The sequence below is a fragment of the Elephas maximus genome, chromosome 9, assembly GCF_024166365.1.
Source record: "Elephas maximus indicus isolate mEleMax1 chromosome 9, mEleMax1 primary haplotype, whole genome shotgun sequence".
In the NCBI taxonomy this organism is placed as follows: Eukaryota; Metazoa; Chordata; class Mammalia; order Proboscidea; family Elephantidae; genus Elephas; species Elephas maximus.
In genome coordinates, this window is record NC_064827.1 from 101,074,633 (window position 1) to 101,100,219 (window position 25,587).

At 37.6% G+C, this 25,587-nt stretch overlaps 1 protein-coding gene across 4 annotated transcripts in view; it reads right to left on the reverse strand.

Moving 5' to 3' along the window:
- The window catches only part of GKAP1 (G kinase anchoring protein 1), a 90,692-nt gene that overhangs the window by 20,701 nt on the left and 44,404 nt on the right, over positions 1 to 25,587 (reverse strand). For all 4 annotated transcript variants that reach the window (XM_049895746.1, XM_049895742.1, XM_049895745.1 and 1 more), the window contains exon 7: positions 25,137 to 25,159. In XM_049895746.1, the coding sequence (XP_049751703.1) occupies positions 25,137 to 25,159 (23 nt within the window). The remainder of the gene's footprint in view (positions 1 to 25,136; positions 25,160 to 25,587) is intronic.

Below are 25,587 nucleotides of genomic sequence, written 5' to 3' on the forward strand. Positions count from 1 at the left end.
AGCAGCTGCACTATTTTATGATCTCACCCTCATAAACTGTATGAGGGTTCTTATTTCTCCATATCCTCACCAATACTTCCTGTTATCTATCTTTTTGATTATAACCATCCTAAAGGGTGAGAAGTGGTACTATGGTTTTGATTTGTATTTCCCTGATGGCTAAAAGTATTCAGCATCTTTCCATGTGCTTATTGGCCACCATATGCCTTCTCTGTAGAAATGTCTATTCAGATGCTCTGCCTATTTTTTAATTGGGTTACTTGTCTTTTTGTTACTGAGCAGTAAGAGTTCTTTATATATTTAAGTTCCTTATCAGATATATAGTTTTCAAAAAATTTTTCCCATTCTGTGGATTCTTTTCATTTTCTTGATGCTCTTTGCATCACAATTTTTTTTAGTTTGTTGGAGTCACATTTATCTATTACTTCTTTCATTGATCGTGCTTTTGATATCATATCCAAGAAACCATTGTTGGACCAAAGGTCACAAAGATTTCCTCCTATATATTTTCTGAAAGTTCACAGTTTTCACTCTAATATTTAGGCGTGTGGTTCATTTTGAGTTAATTTTTTATATGGTGTGAGGAAGGGGTCCACATTAATAATTTCACATGTAGGAATGCGGCAACATTTGTTACAAAGACTATTCTTTCCCTTTGTGCCCTTGTCAAAAATCAAGTGAATATAAGTGTAGGGGCTTACTTCTGGACTCTCAATTCTATTTGAGTGATCTCTCTGACTAGCCTTACACCACTACCACAACGTCTTGATTGCTGTAAGTTTGTATTGTTTAATCTTTTAGATTATATTGCAAAATAATTTTTAGATAAATTATACACAGTTATGGTAAGTAGATAAGATTTTATCATTATTTATTCAACTATGTAAAATTAGAAATTTTACACATTCTCCAAGAAAGAGTAGCATTTCCTCTTCAGTTTCTTGTTGTGAAGACAGACTGAAGAAAATGTTTCTCTCACTGGCTTTACATGTCCTATATTCTTGAGCTATAATACTCCTGATTTACACAATTTAATTGTATTCATAAGCAAATGACCCAGAAGTTCAACGACTGCTAATTCTTTTCACGTATTTTACAAAGTAACGTGCAGAGAAAAAACTTGTATACCAGTGCTTAATATACCAGTAACTTTAAAAGTGTTTGCATAGCACTTTACATTTTTCAGAACATTTACAAAAACATCCCTTTATTTGATTTTAATGAACACTATGAGAGGTTGATAAACCAAAAAAACCAACCCATTGCCATTGAATTGATTCAGACTCATGAGGTTCACAGAGAAAGCTTTATTTCTCCACAAGGTAATCATGGCCTCAGAAAAGTTAAATGACTTACACATGGATTATTCTATTAAGTGACACAGATATAAAGCCTAGTGTTTCATAAAATACTTCTAATTATATTCTGGTAAAATTTCATTTTAAAGTAATAAATACAAAAATACGTAAAACACTGCTGAGCTCCTATGGAAGGAACGACCTGCTTTTGGCAACTAATCAGCTTCTGGGTTTCACCTCAATAAAGACTGCAGTTCTACCAAGTATCCTCTGTTTTTGATAGCTGCTACCATTACCAGCAATCTATCTCAAGGGGCATACTATCTCAAGGGGCACTATGCCCCTTGAGTGTTTTTTGAGTGAGGCCCAAAATTTATTTTCAGCCTATAAAAGATATTTTCCAAATAGTACACTGATAAGAAGCTAAAAGAAAAAAAAAGCAAAAATAAACCACAATCACACTTACACAAAAGACAAAACTGTAGCAAATATAAGAACACAGATCCGTTAAGTTAATAAGAAAAGTCTGTTATCGTTAGCTGTCACTGAGTCCATTCTGACTCAGGGCAACCCCAAGTGTGCAGAGTAGACCTGCTCCATATGATCTTCAGGGCTGAGACCTCTTGGAACTAGATCAGCAGGCAGGTCTTTCGAGGAGCATCTGGGTGGGTTTGAACCACCAACTTTTTGGCTAGTAGTCAAGTGCTTAATTGTTTCCGCCACCGAGGAACTCCTCAGAAAGGTCTAGTCAATTCCACTTCTATTTAACTCAACTTTTGAGAATTTAGTATACGCCAAGCATATAATAAATAAGACAGTGTGGTTCCGGGGTAAGTATACCACATAGATCAATGGAACAGAATTGAGAATTTAGATATAAATCCTTACATTTATGGTCACTTTATTTTTGACTAAGGAGTCAAGGCATTTCACTAAGAAGAGTGTTTCAAGAAATGGTGCTGGAACAATTGGATATCCACATGCCAAAAGGTGAATTTAGACTCTTTCTTTAGATCGTACACAAAAATTTACTCAAAATGGATCACAGACTTTCAAGGAAGAACTAAAGCTGTAAAGCTTCTAGAAGAAATCATAATGACCTTGGTTAGGCAAAGATTTATTAAGTGAACACCAAAAGCATGATCCATAAATGAAAAAACTGATAAACTGGACTTCATCAAAATTAAAAAATTTTGTGCTTCAAAAGGCACATTAAAAAAATAAAAAGGCAAACAAAACCTGAGAAAAAATATTTGCAAATCACGTTATCTGATGTAAAACCTGTATCCAAAATGTATTAAGAAAACCTATGACTCAGTAAGACAACACACTTAAAAATAGGCAAGAGATGTGAATAAACATTTCACCAAAGATACAAGAATACCACATTTTTATGCAAATAAGGCACACCTCGTTTATTTGCCAACCGCACCTCTGCCCCACGAGGTATTTTCATAAATGCACTGCACTCATTTTTTTTTTTTTTTTTTTTTACAGCAACATGGAAAAGAAAAAAAAAATTGGCATACGGAGCTTACAAAAATACCTCCCCGGGGAGAGGGCAGTTGGCAAAATATAGATGTGTGTTATCTGTGTAAAAACACGACAGCTAATAAGCACATGAAAAATACTCTAAATCATTAGTTATCAGAGAAATTTACACTAAAATCATGATGAGATAACACTACATAATCACTAGAATGGTTATAATCAAAACAGACAATATTAAGTATTGGTGAGGACATGGAGAAACTCCAACTCTCAAATTTTGCTAATGGGAATGATAAATGGTACAGTCACTTTGGAAAATAGGTTGGCAGTTTCTAAAAAGTTAAACATTAATTTATCGTATGAACCAGCAACTGCATTCCTAGGTATCCACCTAAGAGAAATGAAAACATATCTATACAAATGTTCATAGTAGCATTATTCCTAATGGCCAAAAAGTGGAAGCAACCCAAATGCTCAACTAGTGAATTGAAAACATTTATACTGTGGAATACTATTCAATAATAAAATAGAATGAACTACTGATACAGGCTATAACATCTATTAATCTCAAAAATATTACACTAAGTGAAAGTGAGACACAGAAGACTACATGTTGTATGACTCTTGGCCAAAAAAGGCAAACTCTACAGAGACAGAAAGATCAGTGGTTGCCTGTGGGGAGGAGTAGGGATTCACCGCAAATGGATACAAGGGAACTTTTTGGGATGACAGAAATGTTCTAAAACTAGACAGCAGTGACAGTTGCTAACTCTTTAAATATATTAAAAATATTGAGTTGTACACTTACAATGGGTGAATTTTTTATGTGTAAATTATACATTAATAACATGTTGCCGTCAAGTGGATTTCATAGTGACTCTGTAGGAGAGTAGAACTGCCCCATACAGTTTCCAAGGAGCACCTGGTGGATCCAAACTGTTGATCTTTTGGTTAGCAAATGTAGCTCTTAACCACTGTGCCACCAGGGTTTCCACACATCAATAAAGCAGTTTAGAAATAAAGAGGACATCAACAACAATCCAGTTTAAAAAATGGGAAGAAAATACACAAATGGCCAAGAAAAGATGTTCGACACCGCCATTAGGGAAATCTAAATCAAAACCAACCGCCATTAGGGAAATCCAAATCAAAACCACAATGACTTCACACCCACCAGAGTGGCTACTATCAGAAAAACTAAATAACAAGTGTTGGGGAGGATGTGGAGAAGCTGGTGGGAATGTGAAATGGCACAGCCACTGTGGAAAGCTGCTTGGTGAGCCCTCAAAAAGTTAAAAATAGAGTTATCACATGACTTAGTAATTCTGCTCTTGGTATTTCCTCAAAACACTTGAAAGCAGGGACTTAAACAGATACTTGGTACACCAATGTTCATTGCAGAATTATTCACAATAGCCAAAAGGTGGAAACAACCAAGTGTCCATCAACAACAGATAAATGGATAAACAAAATGTGGTATACCCATACAAGAAAATATTATCCAGTCATAAAGAGAAATGAAGTTCTGATATATGCTCAGAGAAATGAAGTTCTGATATATGCCACAACATGGATAAACTAAAAACATTATGCCAAGTGAAATATATCAGGCACAAGAAAATATTTGCCTTTTGTGTCTAACACATATCTTCATATATGTGTCCCACATGAAGTATCTAGAAAAAGCAAATGCATAGAGATAAAAGTCAGGAGAAAATGGGAAATTATTGTTCTTAAGGGTACTGAGTTTCTTTTGAGCGATGAAAAACTACTGAAAAGTGTGATGATGGTTATACAATATGGTGAAATGTAATTAATGTCACTGAATTGTACAATTAAAAATGGTTAAAATGGCAAATGTTTTGTTATACATATTATTATTACCACAATAAAATTAAAAAATAAAGAAGCTGTCTGTGATCCCACCATTTTCCTGAAAAACTACCTTTTGCCCATCTATGTACTCTCACCCTATTCTCATCCCTCTGCCTCCAGGGGAGGTAACCATTATCCCAAATTTAGTATTTATCACCAACACCCTTTTTTTGTTGTTTTACAGATGTGTCACTAAATATTATTTTGACTGCTTTTTATTTTTACTTATGAACACTTTTACCCATATACTCTATAATATACCTAGATTAAATAATTGTTAAGGCTTTCTTATATTCACTCCTCTCCCTTTTTATTTGCTTAGGTATTTTAAAGTATAAATATAAATATCATGAAATTTCATATAAAAATTCTCCCATATGCAGCCATGAAAAATAAAATTTCCAATTTAACCACAATATCATCACACCTAATAAAAATTATATTCCTTATTAATATTCTCATTATCTAGTTCGTATTTAAATTTCATCAATTGGGTCAAAGTGTCATTGCTAATTAGGGTCCACAGATGAAACTGGTCCTATCTCTTAAGTCAACTTTAATCTACAACACTCCCCCACTCCCCGCCTTTCTTCTCCATGACACTTTCTTGTTGAAGAGACCAGGTCAGTTGTCCTACAGAGATCTGCCTGGGCACTTCCTTTACATATCATTTATCTTGCACTTCTATGTAATCCCTATAAAAAATACGTCCTGTAAAATGGAAGTCAGATCTTAAGGCCTGATTTACAAATAGGTTAAACACTTTTGACAAGAACACTTAACTTTGCCTGGTTTTAAGTTTTATAAAATAGGTGTCACACTGATGTGGTTTTGAGAAACTTGTTTTTCACTCAACATTCTCTTACGGATTCATCCATGTTACTGCCTGGAGATATAAATTCCCTGATTTTTCACTACTGCATAACCATTCTGTGGTTATAATAAAACTCATTTATTCTACTGAAGAGGAACATTTGATTCTTTCCAGTTTCTTTTGGGCGGGGCGGGGGAAGGGCTACTACAAACTTATAAAAACGTTCCTAAACGTGGCCCTTAGGCCACCCATGCACCGTTCTCCACTCCTACCTAGAAGTGGACCGTGGAGTAATAAATTTTACCAACTGTCAGTAAACTACGGTCCAAAAGGGCCTACTGCATTTTCTGCATATAAACTTTTACTGCTCGTTCATCTACATGCTGCCCATGTGCTTTCATGCCTAACCTCTATTACTTGATATTTTCAAATGTCACACTTTACTACCTCAACCAAAAAACCCAAACCCATTCCCATCAGGTTGACTCTGACTCATAGTTACCCTACAGGACAGGGTAGAATTGCCCCACAGTGTTTCCAAGGAGCGGCCGGTGGATCTGAACTGCCAACCTTTTGGTAAGCAGTCAAACACTTAACCACTGCATCACCAGGGCCCCTTCTAGCCACATGGAAGGTGGAAAAAATGCTATCTCAGCATGGTCTTAATTTGCATTTCTCCAATTAGTAGCAAGGTTGGGCATTTTAAATTTTTTTGCAGTTCATATTTCCTGTAGTGTGAAATACCTGATGTCTCCTGCCTATTTTTTCCTATTTCTATCCTATGAGACAGTGAGAAGAAAACAAGACTTTTTTTTTTAACCATCTATAATCTGGATATAAACCCTTTTTCAGTTTGGTATTGAAAATACCCACTCCCAACATGGGCCTTGCCTTTTTACATTATGGCATTCTGGTGGAAAATAAGTTAGTTCTTTATTTTAAATAAAGTCTAATTTATCAACCTTTCATTTTAAATTTAGTGCTTTTTGTTTCTTAGGTTGCTTCCCACCCTTAGGTCATTACATTAGAACTAGAAATATTCTATATTTTCAGTTCTAACTAGAAATATTCTCCTGTATTTTCTAGTTCTAATGTAAAATCTGCCTTTCTCATGTAAATATTTAATCAATGTTGAATTGATTTTAGTGTGTGATGAATGGTAGAGATCAACTTGATTTTTTTCCCCATATGCTTAACAACTGCCCCTTGCTTTTCCACATGTATTATCATGTTAGAGTAACAGTGTGGTATTAGCACAGAAATAAATTAACCAGTGGAATGGAACAGAGAACTCAAAAACAGACCCATGTCATGTGTGGAATCTTGATAATATGGAAACCCCGATGAGTGATAGTCACTGCATTGTGAATAATTCTTTTTTTAGGAGTTCTTGGCTATTTTTTGGCCTTTGCTGTCTCATACTATTATGTCGAGTTCTTAAAAAATCCCTAAGATTTTGATTAGAATTGTAAATACTCTATAAATCAATTTGGGGAAAATTGGTACTTTCATTATAGTAAAGCTTCTTATCCAAAAAGACAATTCTTTCCATTTATGTAGGTCTTTCAATAAATTTTATAATTTGTTTTGCATAATTTTTGTTAGATTATTAATTACCTTATTCTTTGTTGTTGCAACTGTACAATACTTTTTTTGCTACTGGCATACAGAAATGCAATTTTAAGCTTATAAACAACATTTAAAGCATATGTAGAGTTTGAAAGAATAATTATAAAGTGACATACCTATAGTCGCCATCGGGTAATTCCCATTAACGGTTTGACTATTCTAACTTTCATGATAGTATCTCTTTGATTTTCTTACTGCTTGTCAACCTATTTATGTATTCCTCAACAATATAATTTTGCTTTTGAACTTTATTATATAGAATCACTGTATTATTTTATAACTTTGCTTCACTTGCTTAACATTATATCATCACAATATTGTTCCTTATTGCTATAATTTATTCCTGATGCTAATTAGTATTCCACTGAATAAATCTGCTACAACTGGTTTATTCATTTCTCTCTTGATGGGCGTTTACATTCTTTACAGTTCTGGTTTTAATGAACATTGATGCTTTAAAGTCCTGGTTCACATAGGCACCCATTACAATACAGCACGTATTTAGGAGGAAAGTTGCTGGGTGGTGGGTCATGGACATCTTCAACATTACAGTTTGAAACCTTCAACTGTTAGTTCTTCACAAGCAGTGTACCATATTACATACCCACACCAATACTTCAAATCATCAGACTTTCTGATTTTTGCCAATCTGGAAGATAAGTAATAAGTTCACTGTGGTTTTATTTGCATCCTCCTAATTACTAACAGGGTTGGGCATCTTTCTGCATTTTTTTAGGCCACATGGATATCCTCATTGTTATTAAGTACTTGTTTTCCACCATTCTTCAATGGAGCTGTCTTTTTTGGAAAAAAACTTTCCCTACTCTGATGAGCATAATTTCACTTTCCTAATATATTCTGATGAAAAGAAGCCCTTAATTTTCATATATACCTTTAAAGCTAGTGTTTTTCCTACCCTGAAGTCATAAAAATATTCTCCAAATATTAGCACCTAAAAGCTTTATAATATTGCTTTTGACATTCAGGTCTTCGATTCACCGTAGATGAATTTTTGTGTACAATGTAAGAATCCAGTCCTTTTTTCCATATAGATACTGAATTGCTGAAAGCCATTTATTAAAAAGGTACTTAGTTTTATAAGAAAGCTTGATCTCCAGTTGGGCAAATCCTCCTACCCTGTTCTTCCTCAAGACTGTTTTAGCTATTTTTGGCCCTTTCCACTTCCATATTCCTATTTTAGAAGTGCTTGTCAATAGAAAGGAAAACCTGGTGGTGTACTGGTTAAGTGCTACAGCTGCTAACCAAAAGGTCAGCAGTTTGAATCTGCCAGGCGCTCCTTGGAAACTCTACAGGGCAGTTCTACTCTGTCCTACAGGGTCGCTATGAGTCAGAATCGACTCGACAGCAGTGCGTTTGGCTTTTGGCTTTTGTTGATAGAAAAACAAAATTGTGATTTTGATTGATATCACACTGATTCTACAGATCAATTTAGGGGAAAATGACACCTTTATGATAAATCTTACAATACATGAATATGGTATATTCCACCACTTATTTAGGTCTTTACCATCTTTCAATAAAGTTTTGTAATTTTCCCAATACGGGTCTTGTACATCATTTATTAGATTCATTCACATGTATTCTTAAAATTTTTAATTATCGTAAAAGGCATTTTTGCTTTAATGCCACTTTCTGCTTGCTACATAATATCATTGTTGGGTGCCATCAAGTGGATTCTGACTCACAGTGATCCCATGTGACACAGCAGAACTTCCCATAAGGTTTTCTTGGCTGTAATCTTAACAGAAGCAGATAACCAGGTCTTTCTCCTCCAGAGCCGCTGGGTGGGTTTGAACCAACCTTTCAGTTAGAAGCCGAGTGCTTAACCATTGCACCCCCTCCCCCCGCCAAAAATCAGAGTAAAACTGCCCCATAGGGTTTCCAAGATGCGGTTGGTAGATTCAAACTGCTCACCTTTTGGTTAGCAGTTGAGCTCTTAACCACTGCTCCACCAGGGTTCCTGTGTTACCACAGCAGATAAAAATACAAAAAATTATTGAAGCTTCATGTACAGCTTTAGGGTTAGGAACTGGGTTTAGCATGAAAAACCTTTCGTCAGCCTCCCTGCCAGGAAAGCAAAACATAGTATTTGTTATTTCAGAAACTTCTACACTTCTATTAGTATAAATGGCAGTGTCTTATGGTTAAACACACATCTGTTCTATGACACAGCAATTTCATTCCTAGGTTTCTACCCAAGAAAAATTACACATATATTTACAAAAGGACTTATACAAGAATATTTAGGGCAGCATTATTCATAATAGCCCCAAATTGGAAACCACCCAGATGTCCACCAACTGATAAATGGATAAACATGTGGCATACCCATATAATGAAATACTATTAGCAATAAAAAGGGATGAAGTACTGATACAAGCTACAATATGTATGAACCTCAAAAACACCATGCTAAGTGGAAGAACGACTCTGGGTGGTACAAATGGTTAACGCACTTAGCTGCTAACAAAAAGGTTGGAGGTTCTAGTCCATCCAGAGGCACCTGGGAAGAAACACCTGGTGATATACTTCCGAAAAATCAACGACTGAAAACCCTATGGATCACAGTTCTACTCTACCACACACGGGGTCAACAGGAGTTGGAGTTGACTCAATAGCAACTGGCTAAGTCAAAGTCGTCAGCCACAAAAGACCACATATCATATGATTTTATACAAAATGTCCAGAATAGGCAAATCTACAGAGACAGAATGTAGATTGGCAGCTACCTAGACCTGAGGCGGCTGGGCTCATGCTAATGAGCATGAGGTTTCTTTTTAGGGTGACAGAAATGTTCTAAAAGTAGATTACAGTGATGGCTACACAACTCAGTAAATATACTAAAATCTACTGAATAGTATACTTAAAATGGGTGTATTTTATAGGATGTTAATTATCTCTCAAAGAACCTGTTCAAAATGTTATAAAGACTTTACTCTAATGGGCAATGGAAACAATCCAAACGTCCACCAAGAAAGAATAAATGCATTTTTTAACATTCACACCATGAAATACAATTTAGCAATGAAAAGGAACAAACTACTGATACAAATAAGCACATGGATAAATCTTCAAACATTCTGCTAAGAGAAAGAAGTCAGACCAAAAGAATAACAGACTGTATGCTTTAATTTAAATAAAGAGGAAAAACTAATACATGGTAGTAGAAATCACAACAATGCTTACTTCTGTGGGAAAGCAAATGACCTGATGGGGCATGAGAGAACTTTCTGGTGTGATGAAAATTTTCTTTACTTTGACAGGGATCTGGGTAATCTAAGTATATGAATGTTTCAGAACGCATCAAATGATACACTTAAGACCCATGTATTTTACTGTGTGAAAATTATACCTAAATTAAAAATTTTGAAAAACAAAAACAATCCAGCTTTCTACTAGGTAGTTATTTCCTAACTGAAGAACATACCATTTACACAGAAGAATTAACTGATAAATACAAATGCTTAGATCAACAACTACTTTATTTCCACAGGCTCTAAGTTACCTCCCAGGAGAATAGTTCTCCCGGCTTTACAGTTTTAAGGTACCTGAAATATGAAGTTACACACAAACCTCAATATGGCCCATCTACATGAATTATTTCTCTTTTGCCACACTTGAGCGCTTTTAACTTATTCTAACAGGAAACCTAAATAATGGTATTCTTCAAATGAGCTATTATATAAAGGACAATGTTTTATATCACCACGCATCTGTCAATTTGTTGTACTGTAGGGGACTGTGTGTTGCTGTGATGCCGGAAGCTATGCCACCGGTATTCAAATACCGGCAGGGTCATCCATGGTGGACAGTTTTCAGGTGAGCTTCCAGACTAAGACAGGCTAGTAAGAATGACCTGGCAGTCTACTTCTGAAATGACGTAGCAGTGAGAAACTTATGAATAGCAGCAGAACGTTGCTTGATATAGTCCCGGAAGATGAGGCCCTCAGGTTGGAAGGCACGCAAAAGACGACTAGGGAAGAGCAGCTTCCTCAAAGTAGAGTTGACTTTAATGACGTGCATGGACTCAAGCTTTCAGAAGCTTCATTTGCTGATGTGGCAGAACTCAAAATGAGAAGAAACAGCTGTAAACATCCACTAATAATCTGAATGTGGAATGTACTAAGTACGAATCTAGGAAAATTGGAAATTGCCAAAAATGAAATGGGATGCATAAAGGTTGATATCCTAGGCATTAGTGAGCTGAAACGGATTGGTATTGGTCATTCCAAATTGGACAATCGCATGGTTTACTATGCCGGGAATGACAACTTGAAAAGTAATGGCAATGTACTCATCATCAAAAAGAACATTTCAAGATCCTCCAATACAATGCTGTCAGGGATAGAATAATATCCATATGCCTACAAGGAAGATGAGTTAATACAGCTATTATGCAAATTTACGCACCAACCACTAAGGCCAAAGATGAAGAAACTGAAGATTTTTACCAATTCCTGCAGTCTGAAATTAATCAAACATGCAACCAAGGTGCACTGATAATTACTGGCGATTGGAATTCAAAAGTTGGAAACAAAGAAGGATTGGTAGTTGGAAAATATGGCCTTGGTGACAGAAATGATGCTGGAGACTGCATGACAGAATTTTGCAATACCAACAACTCTTCGTTGCAAATGCTTTTTTCAACAACAACGGCGACTGTACACATGGACCTTGACAGATGGAATACACAGAAATCAAATCAACTACATCTGTAGAGACAATGGAGAAGCTCAATATGTCCAGATAGAACAAGGTCAGGGGCTGACTACTGACCATCAATTACTCATATGCAAGCTCAGGCTGAAGCTGAAGAAAAGTCCATTAGAGGAAGGACAATACTCAATATAGGGAAGGTCAGCTCAACTGGACTGGACCAAAAGCAAAGAAGTTTCCGGGATAGACTGAATGCTTCAAAGGTCAGCGGAGCAAGGGCAGGGCTTTGGGGACTATGGCTTAAGGGGACTTCTAAGTCAATTGGCAAAATAAATTCTATATGAAAACATTCTGCACCCCACTTTGAAGTGTGGCGTCTGGGGTCTTAAATGCTAACAAGTGGCCATTTAAGATGCATCAATTGGTCTCAACCCACCTGGATCAAAGGAGAATGAAGAACACCAAGGTCACATGATAACTATGAGCCCAAGAGACAGAAAGGGCCACGTGAACTAGAGACTTACATCATCCTGAGACCGGAAGAACTACATGGTGCCTGGCCACAACCGATAACTGCCCTGACAGGGAGCACAACAGAGAATCCCTGAGGGAGGAGAACAGTGGGATGCAGACCCCAAATTCTCATAAAAAGACCAGACTTAATGGTCTGACTGAAACTAGAATCCCAGCGGTCATGGTCCCCAAACCTTCTGTTGGCCCAGGACAGGAACCATTCCTGAAGACAACTCATCAGACATGGAAGGGACTGGACAATGGGCTGGAGAGAGATGCTGATGAAGAGTGAGCTACTTGTATCAGGTGGACACTTGAGACTGTGTTGGCATCTCCTGTCTGGAGGGGATATGGGAGGGTAGAGAGGGTTAGAAACTGGCAAAACCATCATGAAAGGAGAGACTGGAAGGAGGGAGTGGGCTGACTCATCAGGGGGAGAGTAAATGGGAGTATGTAGTAAGGTGTATATAAACTTATATGTGAGAGACTGACTTGATTTGTAAACTTTCACTTAAAGCACAATAAAAATTATATATAAAAAAAAAAAGTCCATGAGAGCCAAAGTACAACCTTGAGTATATCCGACCTGAATTTAGAGGTCATCTCAAGAAGAGCTCTGACGCCTTGAACACTCATGACCGAAACCAGACGAGTTGTGTGATGACATCAAGGACATCACACATGGACAAAGTAAAAGGTCATTAAAGACAGGAAAGAAAAAAAAAGACCAAAACGGATACCAGAAAAGACTCTGAAACTTGCTCTTGAATGAGGGGTAGCCAAAGCGAAAGAAAAAAATGATGAAGTAAAAGAAGTAAACAGAAGATTTCAAAGGGTGGCTCAAAAAGACAATGTAAAGTATTATGATGGCATGAGCAAACAGCTGATAGAAAACCAAAAGGGAAGAACATTCTCAGCATTTCTCAAGCTGAAAGAACTGAAGAAAAAAATTCAAGCCTCGAATTGCAATACTGAAGGATTCTACGGGAAAATATTAAACGATACAGGAAGCATCAAGAGAAAATGGAAGGAATACACAGTCACTGTACCATTTCAGAAGGCAGCATATGATCAGGACCGAATGGTAGTGAAGGAAGAAGACCAAACTGCACTGAAGGCACTGGTGAAAAACAAGGCTCTGGGAACTGACGGAATACCAATTGAGATGTTTCAGCAAATAGATGCAGTGCTGGAAGTGCTTACTCATCTATGCCAAGAAATATGGAAGACAGCTACCTGGCAAACCAACTGGAAGAGATTCATATTTATGGCTATTCCCAGGAAAGCTGATCCAACCAAATGCAGAAATTATCAAACAATATCATTAATATCACATGCAAGCAAACTTTTGCTGAAAATCATTCAAAAGCAGCTGCAGCAGTATATTGACAGTGAACTGCCAGAAGTTCAAGCTAGATTCAGAAGAGGACGTGGAACCAGGGATATCACTGCTGATGCCAGACAGATCATGGCTGAAAGCAGAGAATACCAAAAAGATGTTTACCTGTGTTTTATTGACTGTTATGGCATTCAACTGTGTGGATCATAACAAATTACAGATAACATTGCAGAGAATGGGAATTCCAGAACACTCAATTGTGCTCACAAGGAATCTGTACATGCACCAGGAGACAGTGGTTTGAATAGAACAAGGCAACACTGCACGGTTTAAAGTCAGAAAAGGTGTGCATCAGGGTTATATCCTTTCACCACATCTACTCAATCTGTATGCTGAGCAAATAATCCAAGAAGCTGGAATACATGCAGAAGAACAGGGCATCAGGGTTGAAGGAAGACTCATTAACAACCTGCGTTATGCAGATGACACAACCTTGATTGCTAAAATTGAAGAGGACTTGAAGCACTTACTGATGAAGATCAAAGACCACAGCCTTCAGTGTGGATTACACCTCAACATAAAGAAAACAAAAACCCTCACGACTGGACCAATAAGTAACATCATGATAAACAGAGAAAAGGCTGAGGTTGTCAACAATTTCATTTTACTTGGATCCACAATCGACACACGTGGAAGCAGCAGTCAAGAAATCAAACGACGCATTGCATTGGATATATCTGTTAAAGAGGACCTCTTTAAAGTGCTGAAAAGCAAAGATGTCACCTTGAGGACTAAGGTGGGCTTGACCCAAGCCATGGTGTTTTCGATCACCTCATATGTATGCAAAAGCTGGACAATGAATACGGAAGATGGAAGAAGAACTACTGACGCCTTTAGATTTTGGTGTTGGAGAAGAATACTGAATATACTGTGGACTACCAAAAGAACGAACAAATGTGTCTTGGAAGAAGTGCAACCACAATGCTCCTTGGAAGCAAGGATGGCAAGACTGCGTCTCACGTACTTTGGACATGTTGTCAGGAGGGATCAGTCCCTGGAGAAAGTCATCATGTTTGGTAGATGGTCAGTGAAAAAGAGGAAGACGCTCAAAGAGATGGACTGACACAGCGGCTGCAACAATGGGCTCAAGTATAGCAACAACAGTGAGGAAACCGTGCGACTGTGCAGCGTTTCGTTCTGTTGTGCATAGGGTTGCTACGAGGCAAAACTGGCTCGATGGCACCTAACAACAAGTCTACTTTCTTCTATCTCCTAGGGTAGACCCTGATGGGCTCAAGTTTTGAACTTATTTGAAATAATTATTTATTAACCTCTTACTATGCAATTTATTACTATGCTATGTTTTTTTTATGCATGGGCTACTCTCATGGAACTTGAAATCTACTGAGAAAGACGGAAACTAATATATGAAACATAAACACAATAATTAAATGTTCTTAGCATGTCAAGGACTGCAAATACCTGTAAAGCATGCAGCCTCTTTTATAAATGGCAAACATCTTTAATTGATACTGGAACTTTTTCTTGCTGAGCAGGATGCAGTCTCAGGGTTATTCTTAATGCAGAGCTCCATGAAGGCCGTATCATATGTACTAGAAGTGGCAGAAGAAATGAAACCTATGTGTCTCCCTGTTATAAGTGTTACAGAAAATATACAAGAGAAGCAGACCAAGAAAGGCTAGAGATCAGGGAATTGTTTACTGAGAAGGCAGAGCATTCATTCTTCAACCAATATTCATTTATGTTACCTACTACGGGCCAGAAATTAGGGCTACTGGAGAAACAAAGGAAACTCTGGTAGCATAGTTACGCATGGTTAAGCGTTTGGGTGCTAACCAAAAGGTCAGTAGTTCAAATCTACCAGGTGCTCCCTGGAAACTCTATGGGGCAGTTCTACTCTGTCCTATAGGGTCGCTATGAGTCGAGATCCACTTAAGAGCAATGTGTTTGTTTGTTTGAGGAAACAAAATCAACAAGACATGGTCTCAGACTTCCAAGAAGTCCAATTATAGTGATAAAGTAAAACAATGATAAGACAGGGTGTTGAGTGCTATGAGGTATACACAGGGTGTTCTGAGCATCTAAACAAGGCCATGACCAGGGAAAGCTTCCAGGAAAAAGTGACCACTTGGCCAAGTTTTGAACTATATGTAGAAGTTAGGCAAGTAAAGGATAATGGAAGGGGATAAAAATACACGGGCAGATAATGTAGTATGAAAAAACAGTGTTCAGAAAAACTCTTAAATAATTTTACATGGCTTAGCAAAAAGAATCAATCTTAAAATATGAGAGATTTTTAAAAGTAGTAAGGGAAGGGCAAGGGCTGGGGTGGAAGACTACTGGTTTTCATCATAAACTCTACCATTCATTTTATTACTATATGCATATATTCCCTAAATAAAAATTTAATGAAGAACAAACTCTAATGAAATCATGGATCTAGGAAATAATCATTAATCACTGTTAAAAGCTTTGGGTGAAAGGCTGATAGGAAGCTTTATAATGCTGACAATACTTGGACACACTGATTAACTTCTTATTTTAGAATAATTTTAGATTTACCGAAATTATATAAAGACAGCACAGAGAGTTAAGTATAACCCTCACCCAGTTTCCTCTGCTGTTAACATTTTACATTACCATAGTACATTTGTTACAACTAAGAAACTAATAGTGGTACATTACTATTAACTAGACTCCAGATTTTATTCAAATTTTACTAGTTTTCCCCTAATGTTCTTTATGTTCCAGGATCTCATCCATGACGGCACGTTACATTTAGTTTTCAAGTGTCCTTAGCCTACTTTGGTCCATAAGTTTCTCAGCCTTTGTTTATTATGACCTTAACAGTTTTGAGGAATACCGGTCAGGTATTTTCTAGAATGCCACTCAATTTGGATTTGTCTGATGTTTTTCTCATGTTTAGAATGGAGTTACGGGCTTTGCAAGAAGACCAGAGGTGTGGTGCTATTTTCAATAAATCACATTAAGGGTACAGGTCATCACCATGACCTATAACTGAATATGTAGACACTGATCACCTGCTCAAGGTTGTGCTCACCATGTTTCTCCACTGTAAAGTTACTTTCCCTCCCTTTCCATACTGTACTCTATGGAAACGAGTCATTAATTGTAGCTCATGCTGGGGAAGTACAGGAAGGATAAGAGCAGTAAGGTCTACCTCCTAAAGGGGAAATAGCTACATAAATTATTTTGAATTCTTCTGTATAGGAGATTTGTCTCTTCTCCCCCATCCATCTATTTACCTATTCAATAACTTATTTGTATTAGTAGTGACTCCTGGGATTTACTTTATACTTTAGGTACCAATATTATGTTATTTACTTCGATGCTCAAACTGTTCCAGCTCTGGCTATAGGGAGCTCTTTCATCCTATTTTTAAAACACCTCCTCACTTTATGGCACTACAAAATGCTTCAGGCTCATCTTGCATATTCCCTGTTGCAGTCCCAGAAGCAGCCATTTCTCCAAGGAGCCCTGGCTCCTTTTATTGGAGAATGTTATTAGAACCACTGATCAATTTCAACATCATAAAAATGGCTATTCTATAACTCCTGATTTGATATGATAAAGAGTACATCATACTATCTAGGAAGTATTCTTGCCTCAAAAAATTGAACTTGAATCTATTAAGATTCTAAAACTAATGAATGGTTTATAGGAAATACACAGAACACTACAAACACAGTAAACTACATACTGGGGATTCAATCAACAAAACCCAGAATGTTGGAAATGCTACAGACCAAAAAACCTATCAATTAAAACAGACATCAGATTGCAAGGAGCCAACCAAGGTAGAACAAGTGGTTTCTATTCTCCTGGAGCAAGAGAGGAAGGAGAATCAGGAATAGGAGGAAAAATTGGAATGTGTGGCTAATTGCCTCCATGAACAAATGGCTCCTTTGCCTTGAGATCGTAACTTGATGGTGCCCGGCTACTACAACTGAATGTTTTGATAAAAAAAATTCTATAGCAGAATCTTGATCAAAAGGGGGAAAATGCAGGACAGAATTTCAAATTTTCATGGACTCCAGAATTTCCGAAGCCATTGAGGCTGGATAAACCCAAGAAACTACTGCCCTGAGATAACCTTTAAACTTCAAATCTTAAACCGAAACTATCCCCTGAAGTCTTCTTTGTACCAAAAAACAGCTTATCTTAATTAGTGAAGTATGTCTGATTTGAGCATTGTGCTCTCTTAAAGAATTATCTATGTGAGAACAAACTGACAACAGCAACTGGAAAGGTTGGGTGGGAAGCTTAGGGGGCAGTGAATTTAAGATAACGAGGTGAAACAATTTGGAAAAGTGCAGCAAGAATGGTAGTACAACTTGAAGAATGTAATCAATGTCACTGAATTGTACATACGGAAATTGCTAAGATGGTGTATGTTTTGCTGTGTATACTATATTTTTATGCAAATAGTGTATGCCTTCTACACTTGTCTGCCAACCGCACCCTTCCCCTCCCTGTGAGATATTTTCCTAAGTGCTGCTATACCAATCTTTTTACATGTTGCTGTAAAAATAAAATTAGCATAGTGAGCTTATAAAAATACTTCACAGGGAGAGGGTGAGGTTAGCAAACAAATGTAGAAGGAGTGTGTTACTGGTGTAAAGATATGGTATTTTCAACAAAAAATTTATTTTAAATTTTAAATGACATAAGAAACAAACAAAAAGGTATCAAACAAATGCAATTAGTGGACCTTGTTGCTATCTAAATACAACAAATCAACTAGAAAAGTTTTTTTACATAATTCGGGAAATTTGAAAACAGGCTGGATATTTGGTATTAAAACATCCGTCGTTAAATGTTTTACGTGTAATAGTGGCACTATGTTAAAAACAAAGAAAACATCTTACCTTTAAAATACACATACTGAAATATTTATTGGTGAAATTAAGATGTCTGGGATTTGCTTTGAAATAATACAGTTATGGGAGACTAGTGGAAATACAGACAAAACAAGATTGGTCATGTGTTGTGAGCTGTTAAAGCTGAGTGAGGAGTACATGGGGGGGTCATTGTTTTATTTTTGGATTCTTTTTTTTTTTTAATCTCTAATAATTTGGAATAGTGTACCAAGAAATAAAAGAGAAGGGCTCTCTGGGTAGATTAAACTAGTTAGAAATATTTGTTTTATTACTGGCCTCCCCACCCCTTTTCTTCTAGTGACAGCTCCTACTTCATATGGGGAATTATTTGCCACCATGACATACAATTCTGGAATAACTAGCAATCACATTATCATTACATCTTCCTAATCTCTCATTCTGCCCTTTGCTAATTCTCCCTGGTATTTCCAAGCTGGAAGTGGAAGAATGGCTCTCTTTTCCTTTGGATCTCTAATTGCAAGGATGTAATCTAAGATCCCCCAGTAATCACGTCCTGAGGTGAAGCCACAGACAGCAACTGAGCATGGGAAGAGAGAGAGAGAGAAATGGAAAGTCCCAAAGTTGCCTAATCCCTGAATACAGTCAACTCTGAGACCAGCTCTCTTCCTTTTCTTCCACGTTTGGGTATAGGAACCAAGTAAGCGCCCCTTTTTTGCTTATGCTGGATTGAGCTGGACTTCAGTTACTTACAACCAAGGACAGCTAACAAATACAAATAAGCAAAGGCATGGGAACAAGAAATAAGCTCAGCACCATCAAGAGAAGTGGGAAATAGGAGAACTAATTGGGTAAAGCCATATTTTAGGTGAGTTTTTTTTTTTTTTTTTAACTTTTATTGTGCTTTAAGTGTAAGTTTACAAATCAAGTCAGTCTCTCATACAATTTAGGTGAGTTTTGTAAAAGCTAGGTGAAATTTGTTTTTAAAATTAAATAGTCTATTACTGGAGTCCCTGGATGGCACAAACGGTAAAGCGCTTGACTGCCAACCAAAAGGTTGGTGGTTCAAACTCACTCGGTGGGGCATCAGAAGACAGGCCTGGCCATCTGCTTCCGAAAGGTCACAGCCTTGAAAACCCTATGGAACAGTTCTCTGCACACACGGGGTTGCAATGTGTTGGAATTGACTTGACGGCAACTAGTAACGACAACTTATTTATCGCTACTCTTCTGTGTTTTGGTACTATTAATACTGATAGGGTTCCTTTTTTACTGTATATTTTATTATTTATTTCAATCATAGATCATTTATCATAATTTTAGAAATCAACAAATCCAACCTTACTTTTCAGCTAGTAAGTTGTTGTTAGGTGCTGTCGAGTCAGTTTCAACTCATAGTGACCCCATGTACAACAGAACAGAAACACTGCTCAGTCCTGTGCCATCCTCATGATCACTGTTATGCTTGAGCCCATTGTTGCAGCCACCGTGTCAATCCATCTCATCAAGGGTCTCCCTCTTTTTCACTGACCCCTCTACTTCATGAAGCATGATGTCCTTCTCCAGGGACTGTTCCTTCCTGATAACATGTCCAAGGTGTGCAATGAATTAGTCATCTAGTGCTGCCATAACAGAAATACCACAAGTGGGTGGCTTTAAAAAAGAGAAATTTATTTTCTTACAGTCTAGTAGGTTACAAATCCAAATTCAAGGTGTCGGCTCCAGGGAAAGGCTTATTCTCTCTGTCGGCTCTGGAGGAAGGCTTCCCCCTGGTTGAGGAGCTTCTCAGGTACAGGGACTCCTTGTCCTGAGGACGCGCTCTGCCCCTGGTGCTGCTTTCTTGGTGGTATGAAATCCCCAACTCTCTGCTTGCTTCCCTCTCCTTTTATCTCTTGATAAAGGCCACAACCCACGGAAACTCCCTTTACCTTGAGATCAGAGAGGCGACCTGAGTCAGGGTGGTGGTACAATGCCACCCTAATCCTTTCAACATAAAATTACAATCACAAAATGAAGGACAACCACACAATACCGGGAATCATGGCCTAACCAAGTTGATACACACATTTTTGGGGGGAGAGAGGCAAAGTCTCACCATTCTCGCTTCCAAGGAACACCCTGGCTGTACTTCTTCCAAGAAAGACTTGTTCGTTCTTCTGGCAGTCCATGGTATATTCAATATTCTTCCCCAATATTGTAATTCAAAGGCAGTGATTCTTCTTCAGTCCTACTTAGTCACTATCCAGCTTTCCCATGTATATAAGATGAATGAAAATATCATGGCTTGGGTCAGGTAAACCTTAGTCCTCAAAGTGCCATCTTTGCTTTTCAACACTTTAAAGAGGTCTTTTGCACCAGATCTGCCCAATATAATACGTTATTTGATTTCTGGACTGCTGCTTCCATGGGCGCTGACTGTGGACTCAAGTAAAGTGAAATCCTTCACAGCTTAAGTATTTTCTCCATTTATTATGATGTTGCTTACTGGTCCGGTTGTAAGGACTTTTGTTTTATGCTGCGGTGTAATCCAGGCTGTGATCTTTGATCTTCATCAGTAAGAGCTCCAAGTCCTCTTTGCTTTCTGCAAACAAGGTTGTGTCATCTGCGTATCACAGGTTGTTAACTAGTCTTCCTCCAATCTTGATACTGCATTCTTCTTCATATTGTCCAGCTTCTCGGATTATTTGCTCAGCATACAGACTGAATAAGCATGGTGAAAGGAAACAACTCTGACCCACATTTTTTTATTTTAAACCATGCAGTATCCCCTTGTTCTGTTCCAATGACTGCCTCCTGGTCTATGTACAGGTTCCCATGAACACGATGAAATGTTCTGGAATTCCCATTCCTCACAATCTTAGCCATAATGTGTTATAATCCACACAGTTGAATGCCTCTGCATATTCAATACAACACAGGTAAACATATTTCTGGTATTTTCTGCTTTCAGCCAAGATCCACCTGACATCAGCAATGATATTCCTCGTTACACATTCTCTTCTGAATGCAGCTTAAATTCCTGGCAGTTCCCTGTTGATGTATCGCTGCAACCGTTTTTTAATTATCGTCAGCAAAATTTTACTTGTGTGTGATATTGTTCGATAATTTCCTCATTCTGTCAGATCATCTTTCCTTGGAATGGGCACAAATACTGATCTCTTCCAGGTGGTTGGCCAGATAGCAGTCTTCCAAATTTCTTGGCATGGAAGAGTACCTCCAGCACTGCATCCGTTTTTTGAAACATCCATCAATTCCTAGAGCCTTGTTTTTCACCAATATCTTCAGTGTAGCTGAAGATGGTATATTCAATATTCTTCAATATCATTGGCTCTTGATCATATGCTACTCCCTGAAATGGCTAAATGTTGATCCACACTTTTTGGTACAGTGGCTCTCTGTATTCCTTCCATCTCGTTTTGATGCTTCCTGCATCATTCAATATTTTGCCCATAAACAAAAAAACCAAACCCACTGCTGTTGGGTTGATCCCGGTTCACAGCTACCCTATAGACAGAGTAGAACTGCCCACAGGGTTTCCAAGGAGTGCCTGCTGGATTCTAACTGCTGACCTTTTGACTGGCAGCCAAGCTCTTAACACTATACCACCAGGGTTTCCATTTTGCCCACAGAATCCTTCAAACTTACAACTTAAGGCTTGAATTTTTCTTCAGTTGTTTCAGCTTGAGAAATGCTAAGTGTGTTCTTCCCTTTTCGTTTTCTGACTCCAGGTCTTTGCATATTTCTTCTTAAGCAGTCCTTTGAAATCGTGTGTTCAGCTCCTTTACATGATCATTTCTTCCATTTGTTTTAGCTACTCTACACTCAAGAGCAAGTTTCAGAGTCTCTTCTGACATTCATTTTGTCTTTCTTTCCTTTTTTTTCTTCATGTATGATGATCTTGGTGTCATCCAACAACTTGTCTGGTGTTCCATTATTAGTGTTCAATGCACAAATCTATTCTTGAGATGGTCTCTAAATTCAAGTGGATATACTCAAGGTCGTACTCTGGCTCTCATGGACTTGTTTAAATTTCAACTTCAACCTGAACTTGCCTATGAGAAACTGACGGTCTGTTTCGCAGTTGGCCCAGTTCTGACCGATGATATCGAGCTTTCCCATTGTCTATTTCCAGAGGTGTAGCTGATTTGATTTTCCATCTGGTGAGGTCCACATACATAGTTGCTGTTTATGTTGCTGAAAAAAGGTATCTGCAATGAAGAAGTCGTTGGTCTTGCAAAATTCTATCCTGCAATCTCTGGTGTTGTTTCTATCACCAAGGCCATATTTTCCAACTACCAATCCTTCTTCTTTGTTCTCAACTTTTGCATTCCAATCACCAATAATTTATCAATGCATCCTGACTGCATGTTTGATCAATTTCAGTCTGCAGAAGTTGGTAAAAATCTTCAATTTCGTCATCTTTGGCCTTAGTGGTTGGTTCATAAATTTGAATAATAATCATATTAACTGGTCTTCCTTGTTGGTGTATAGACATTATCCTATCACTGACAGCACTGCACTTCAGGATACGTCTTGAAATGTTCCTTCAGACGATGAATGCAATGCATTCCTGTTCAATTTGTCATTCTTGGCACAGTAGACCATACGACTGTCTGATTCAAAACGGCCAACAGCAGTCCATTTCAGCTCACTAATGCTTAGGATATTGATTTTTATGCATTCCATTTCATTTTTGACTTCCAGTTTTCCCACATTTATACTTTGTACATTCCATGTTCTGATTATTAATGGGTGCCTGCAGCTGTTTCTTCTCATTTTGAGTCATGCCACATCAGCAAATGAAGGTCCTGAAATCCTGACCCCATCCAGGTCATCAAGGTCAACACTACCGTGAGGAGGCAGCTCTTCCCGGGCATCTTCTGAGTGCCTCCCGACCTGCGGGCTCGTGTTCCGGCCCCGTATCAGACAACGTTCCGCTGCTGTTCGTAAGGTTCTTGCTGGCCGATTTTCTCAGAAGTAGACCACCGGGACCTTCTGCTTAGTCTGTTTTAGTCTGGAAGCTCCGCTGAAACCTCCCACCATTGGTGGCCCTGCTGGTATCTGACGTACCTGTGGCATAGCTGCCAGGATCACAGCAACATGCAAGCCACCACAGTAGGACAAACTAACAGATGCGTGGTAGAAATATTACTAAAATACTACATAAATCAGGTTTTTATCCTATACAAACAAAAATCTAATGATTATTTTCTATTTTCCTCCTTATTCCTTTGAGTTTACTTTTAAAAATAAAGGCAAATATAACGAGGGCCTAAAGTGAATAAATTACTTATTCAAGCTCATTTAACCACCTAAAGGTAAACATGGTGAAGATAAAGTGCAATAAAAAAGGAGAAGGCTGTGGAGCCAGATAGGACTGGTTTTGTTCTCCAGCTCCCTCCCTCACCCAAGGGCATTCTATTGTAATATAATTTTTAAATTAGTAGTACACAGACATTACAGAAAATTCAAAAGTTTATACAGTGAAAAGTAAGCCCTTCTTTTATGTCTGTCTCAGTAATCCCCTCTTCCCTACCTTTGGCAACTACTGTCATAATTCTTACATACCCTTCCAGAGATGGTCTATTCAAGCATACTGAAGACTTGATCTTTCAGGCCTCAAGACATATGATGATCACTAAAATTTTAAAGCTATAGGACATATTAGAAGGACTGGCATCATGAAGGCTTGATAAAAATGGGACTAAGAGAAACGGGTACATATGCTATACTCTTCCCACCAGTACAGGTACTTAAAAAGACAACATATTAAGATTAAAAAACAAACAAAAAAGTAACTTTAAAGATCATATAATGCTCCTTACAAGTTATTATTAGCTACGGTTTTACAAAGAGGTATGTACAAGAACCTACTCTCTTATTCATTCTACTTATCTCGAATTCTCTTGGGATGTTCTTGACTACACTGTAGTGAAGGGGTCTGGGTAGCAGTGGTAGCCAATATCTCTCAGACATCTAACGGAGAAAAGCTAATTGTCTCCCTTTCTCCATTCTAGCAAGTGTCATTTCTATTCTAATTGTTGCAACGTGAGAGAGATTACAAAGCATTGGGTCTGAAAAGGAAGCACTAAAAAAAAAAACATGAAAGATACCAACAAAACCATGCATGTATGTAGGCTTTGCACAATCCTCTAACAGTGAATGGTAAGAGATGTAACTATCCAGGTTAACCTCACCAATGGGTAAAACTACATAATCACAGGTCACTTCGCAATTTCTTTAATTCCAAAATACCTTGAGAGACAGTCTCAGGGTAAGTTTTTAGTGAAGATTAAAATACAGTCTTAAGACAATTTCGCCACTTTCCTCTGAAATTTTAAGTTTGGCACTCAAGTAGTAGGCCTTCTGATCCACAAAAAAATTCAGAATAATAAAGCCAAATTATATTATACTTCACATACATTATTTATTTTTATTCTACTATGATGTATCTTATACCCTTATAATATTCAGAAGCATGATTAGGTTCACTCAAAAAAACCTATGGGTTATCCTTTCAATGGCCATAAGTTGTAAAAGACTTACTGCAAGCGTTAAGAGTATTATTCTTAAAATGATCAAGTATTTTCTAGAATGAAGATGGTTAAATTAAGACTTACCTCAGACTTTTTACTAACGTGATCTGTAAATGAAAAAAAAACAAAAACAAATGGTGCAACTTCGCTGAAGGAAATCAACACACAGAATTCTTTAACATATAAAAAATTCCAAGTATCTGAAAATAATTTCAAAATTACAGTAAGAGTTTTAGAAGTCATCTAGGGGTTTTCTAGAACTCACGTCTGATTTATTTTTCTAGGGATTAGAGTCTACCATTAATTTGCTCAGCCTAGGGATCAGGCCTTACAAGTGTTACAAGAACTCAGTAAACACCACCCACACCAAAGGGTATTATTTTTAAACAATTGAATTCCACATAGTTCACTTTTATGGTTTCCATAATTTGGGGGCCAGAGGGCAGACTGAGGGAGGACAAGTATGTCCAAAATTCAAATCACCAGGTACTAATAACTACAAAAAAACGTTCAGACCATGCCTTGTAGAATGAAA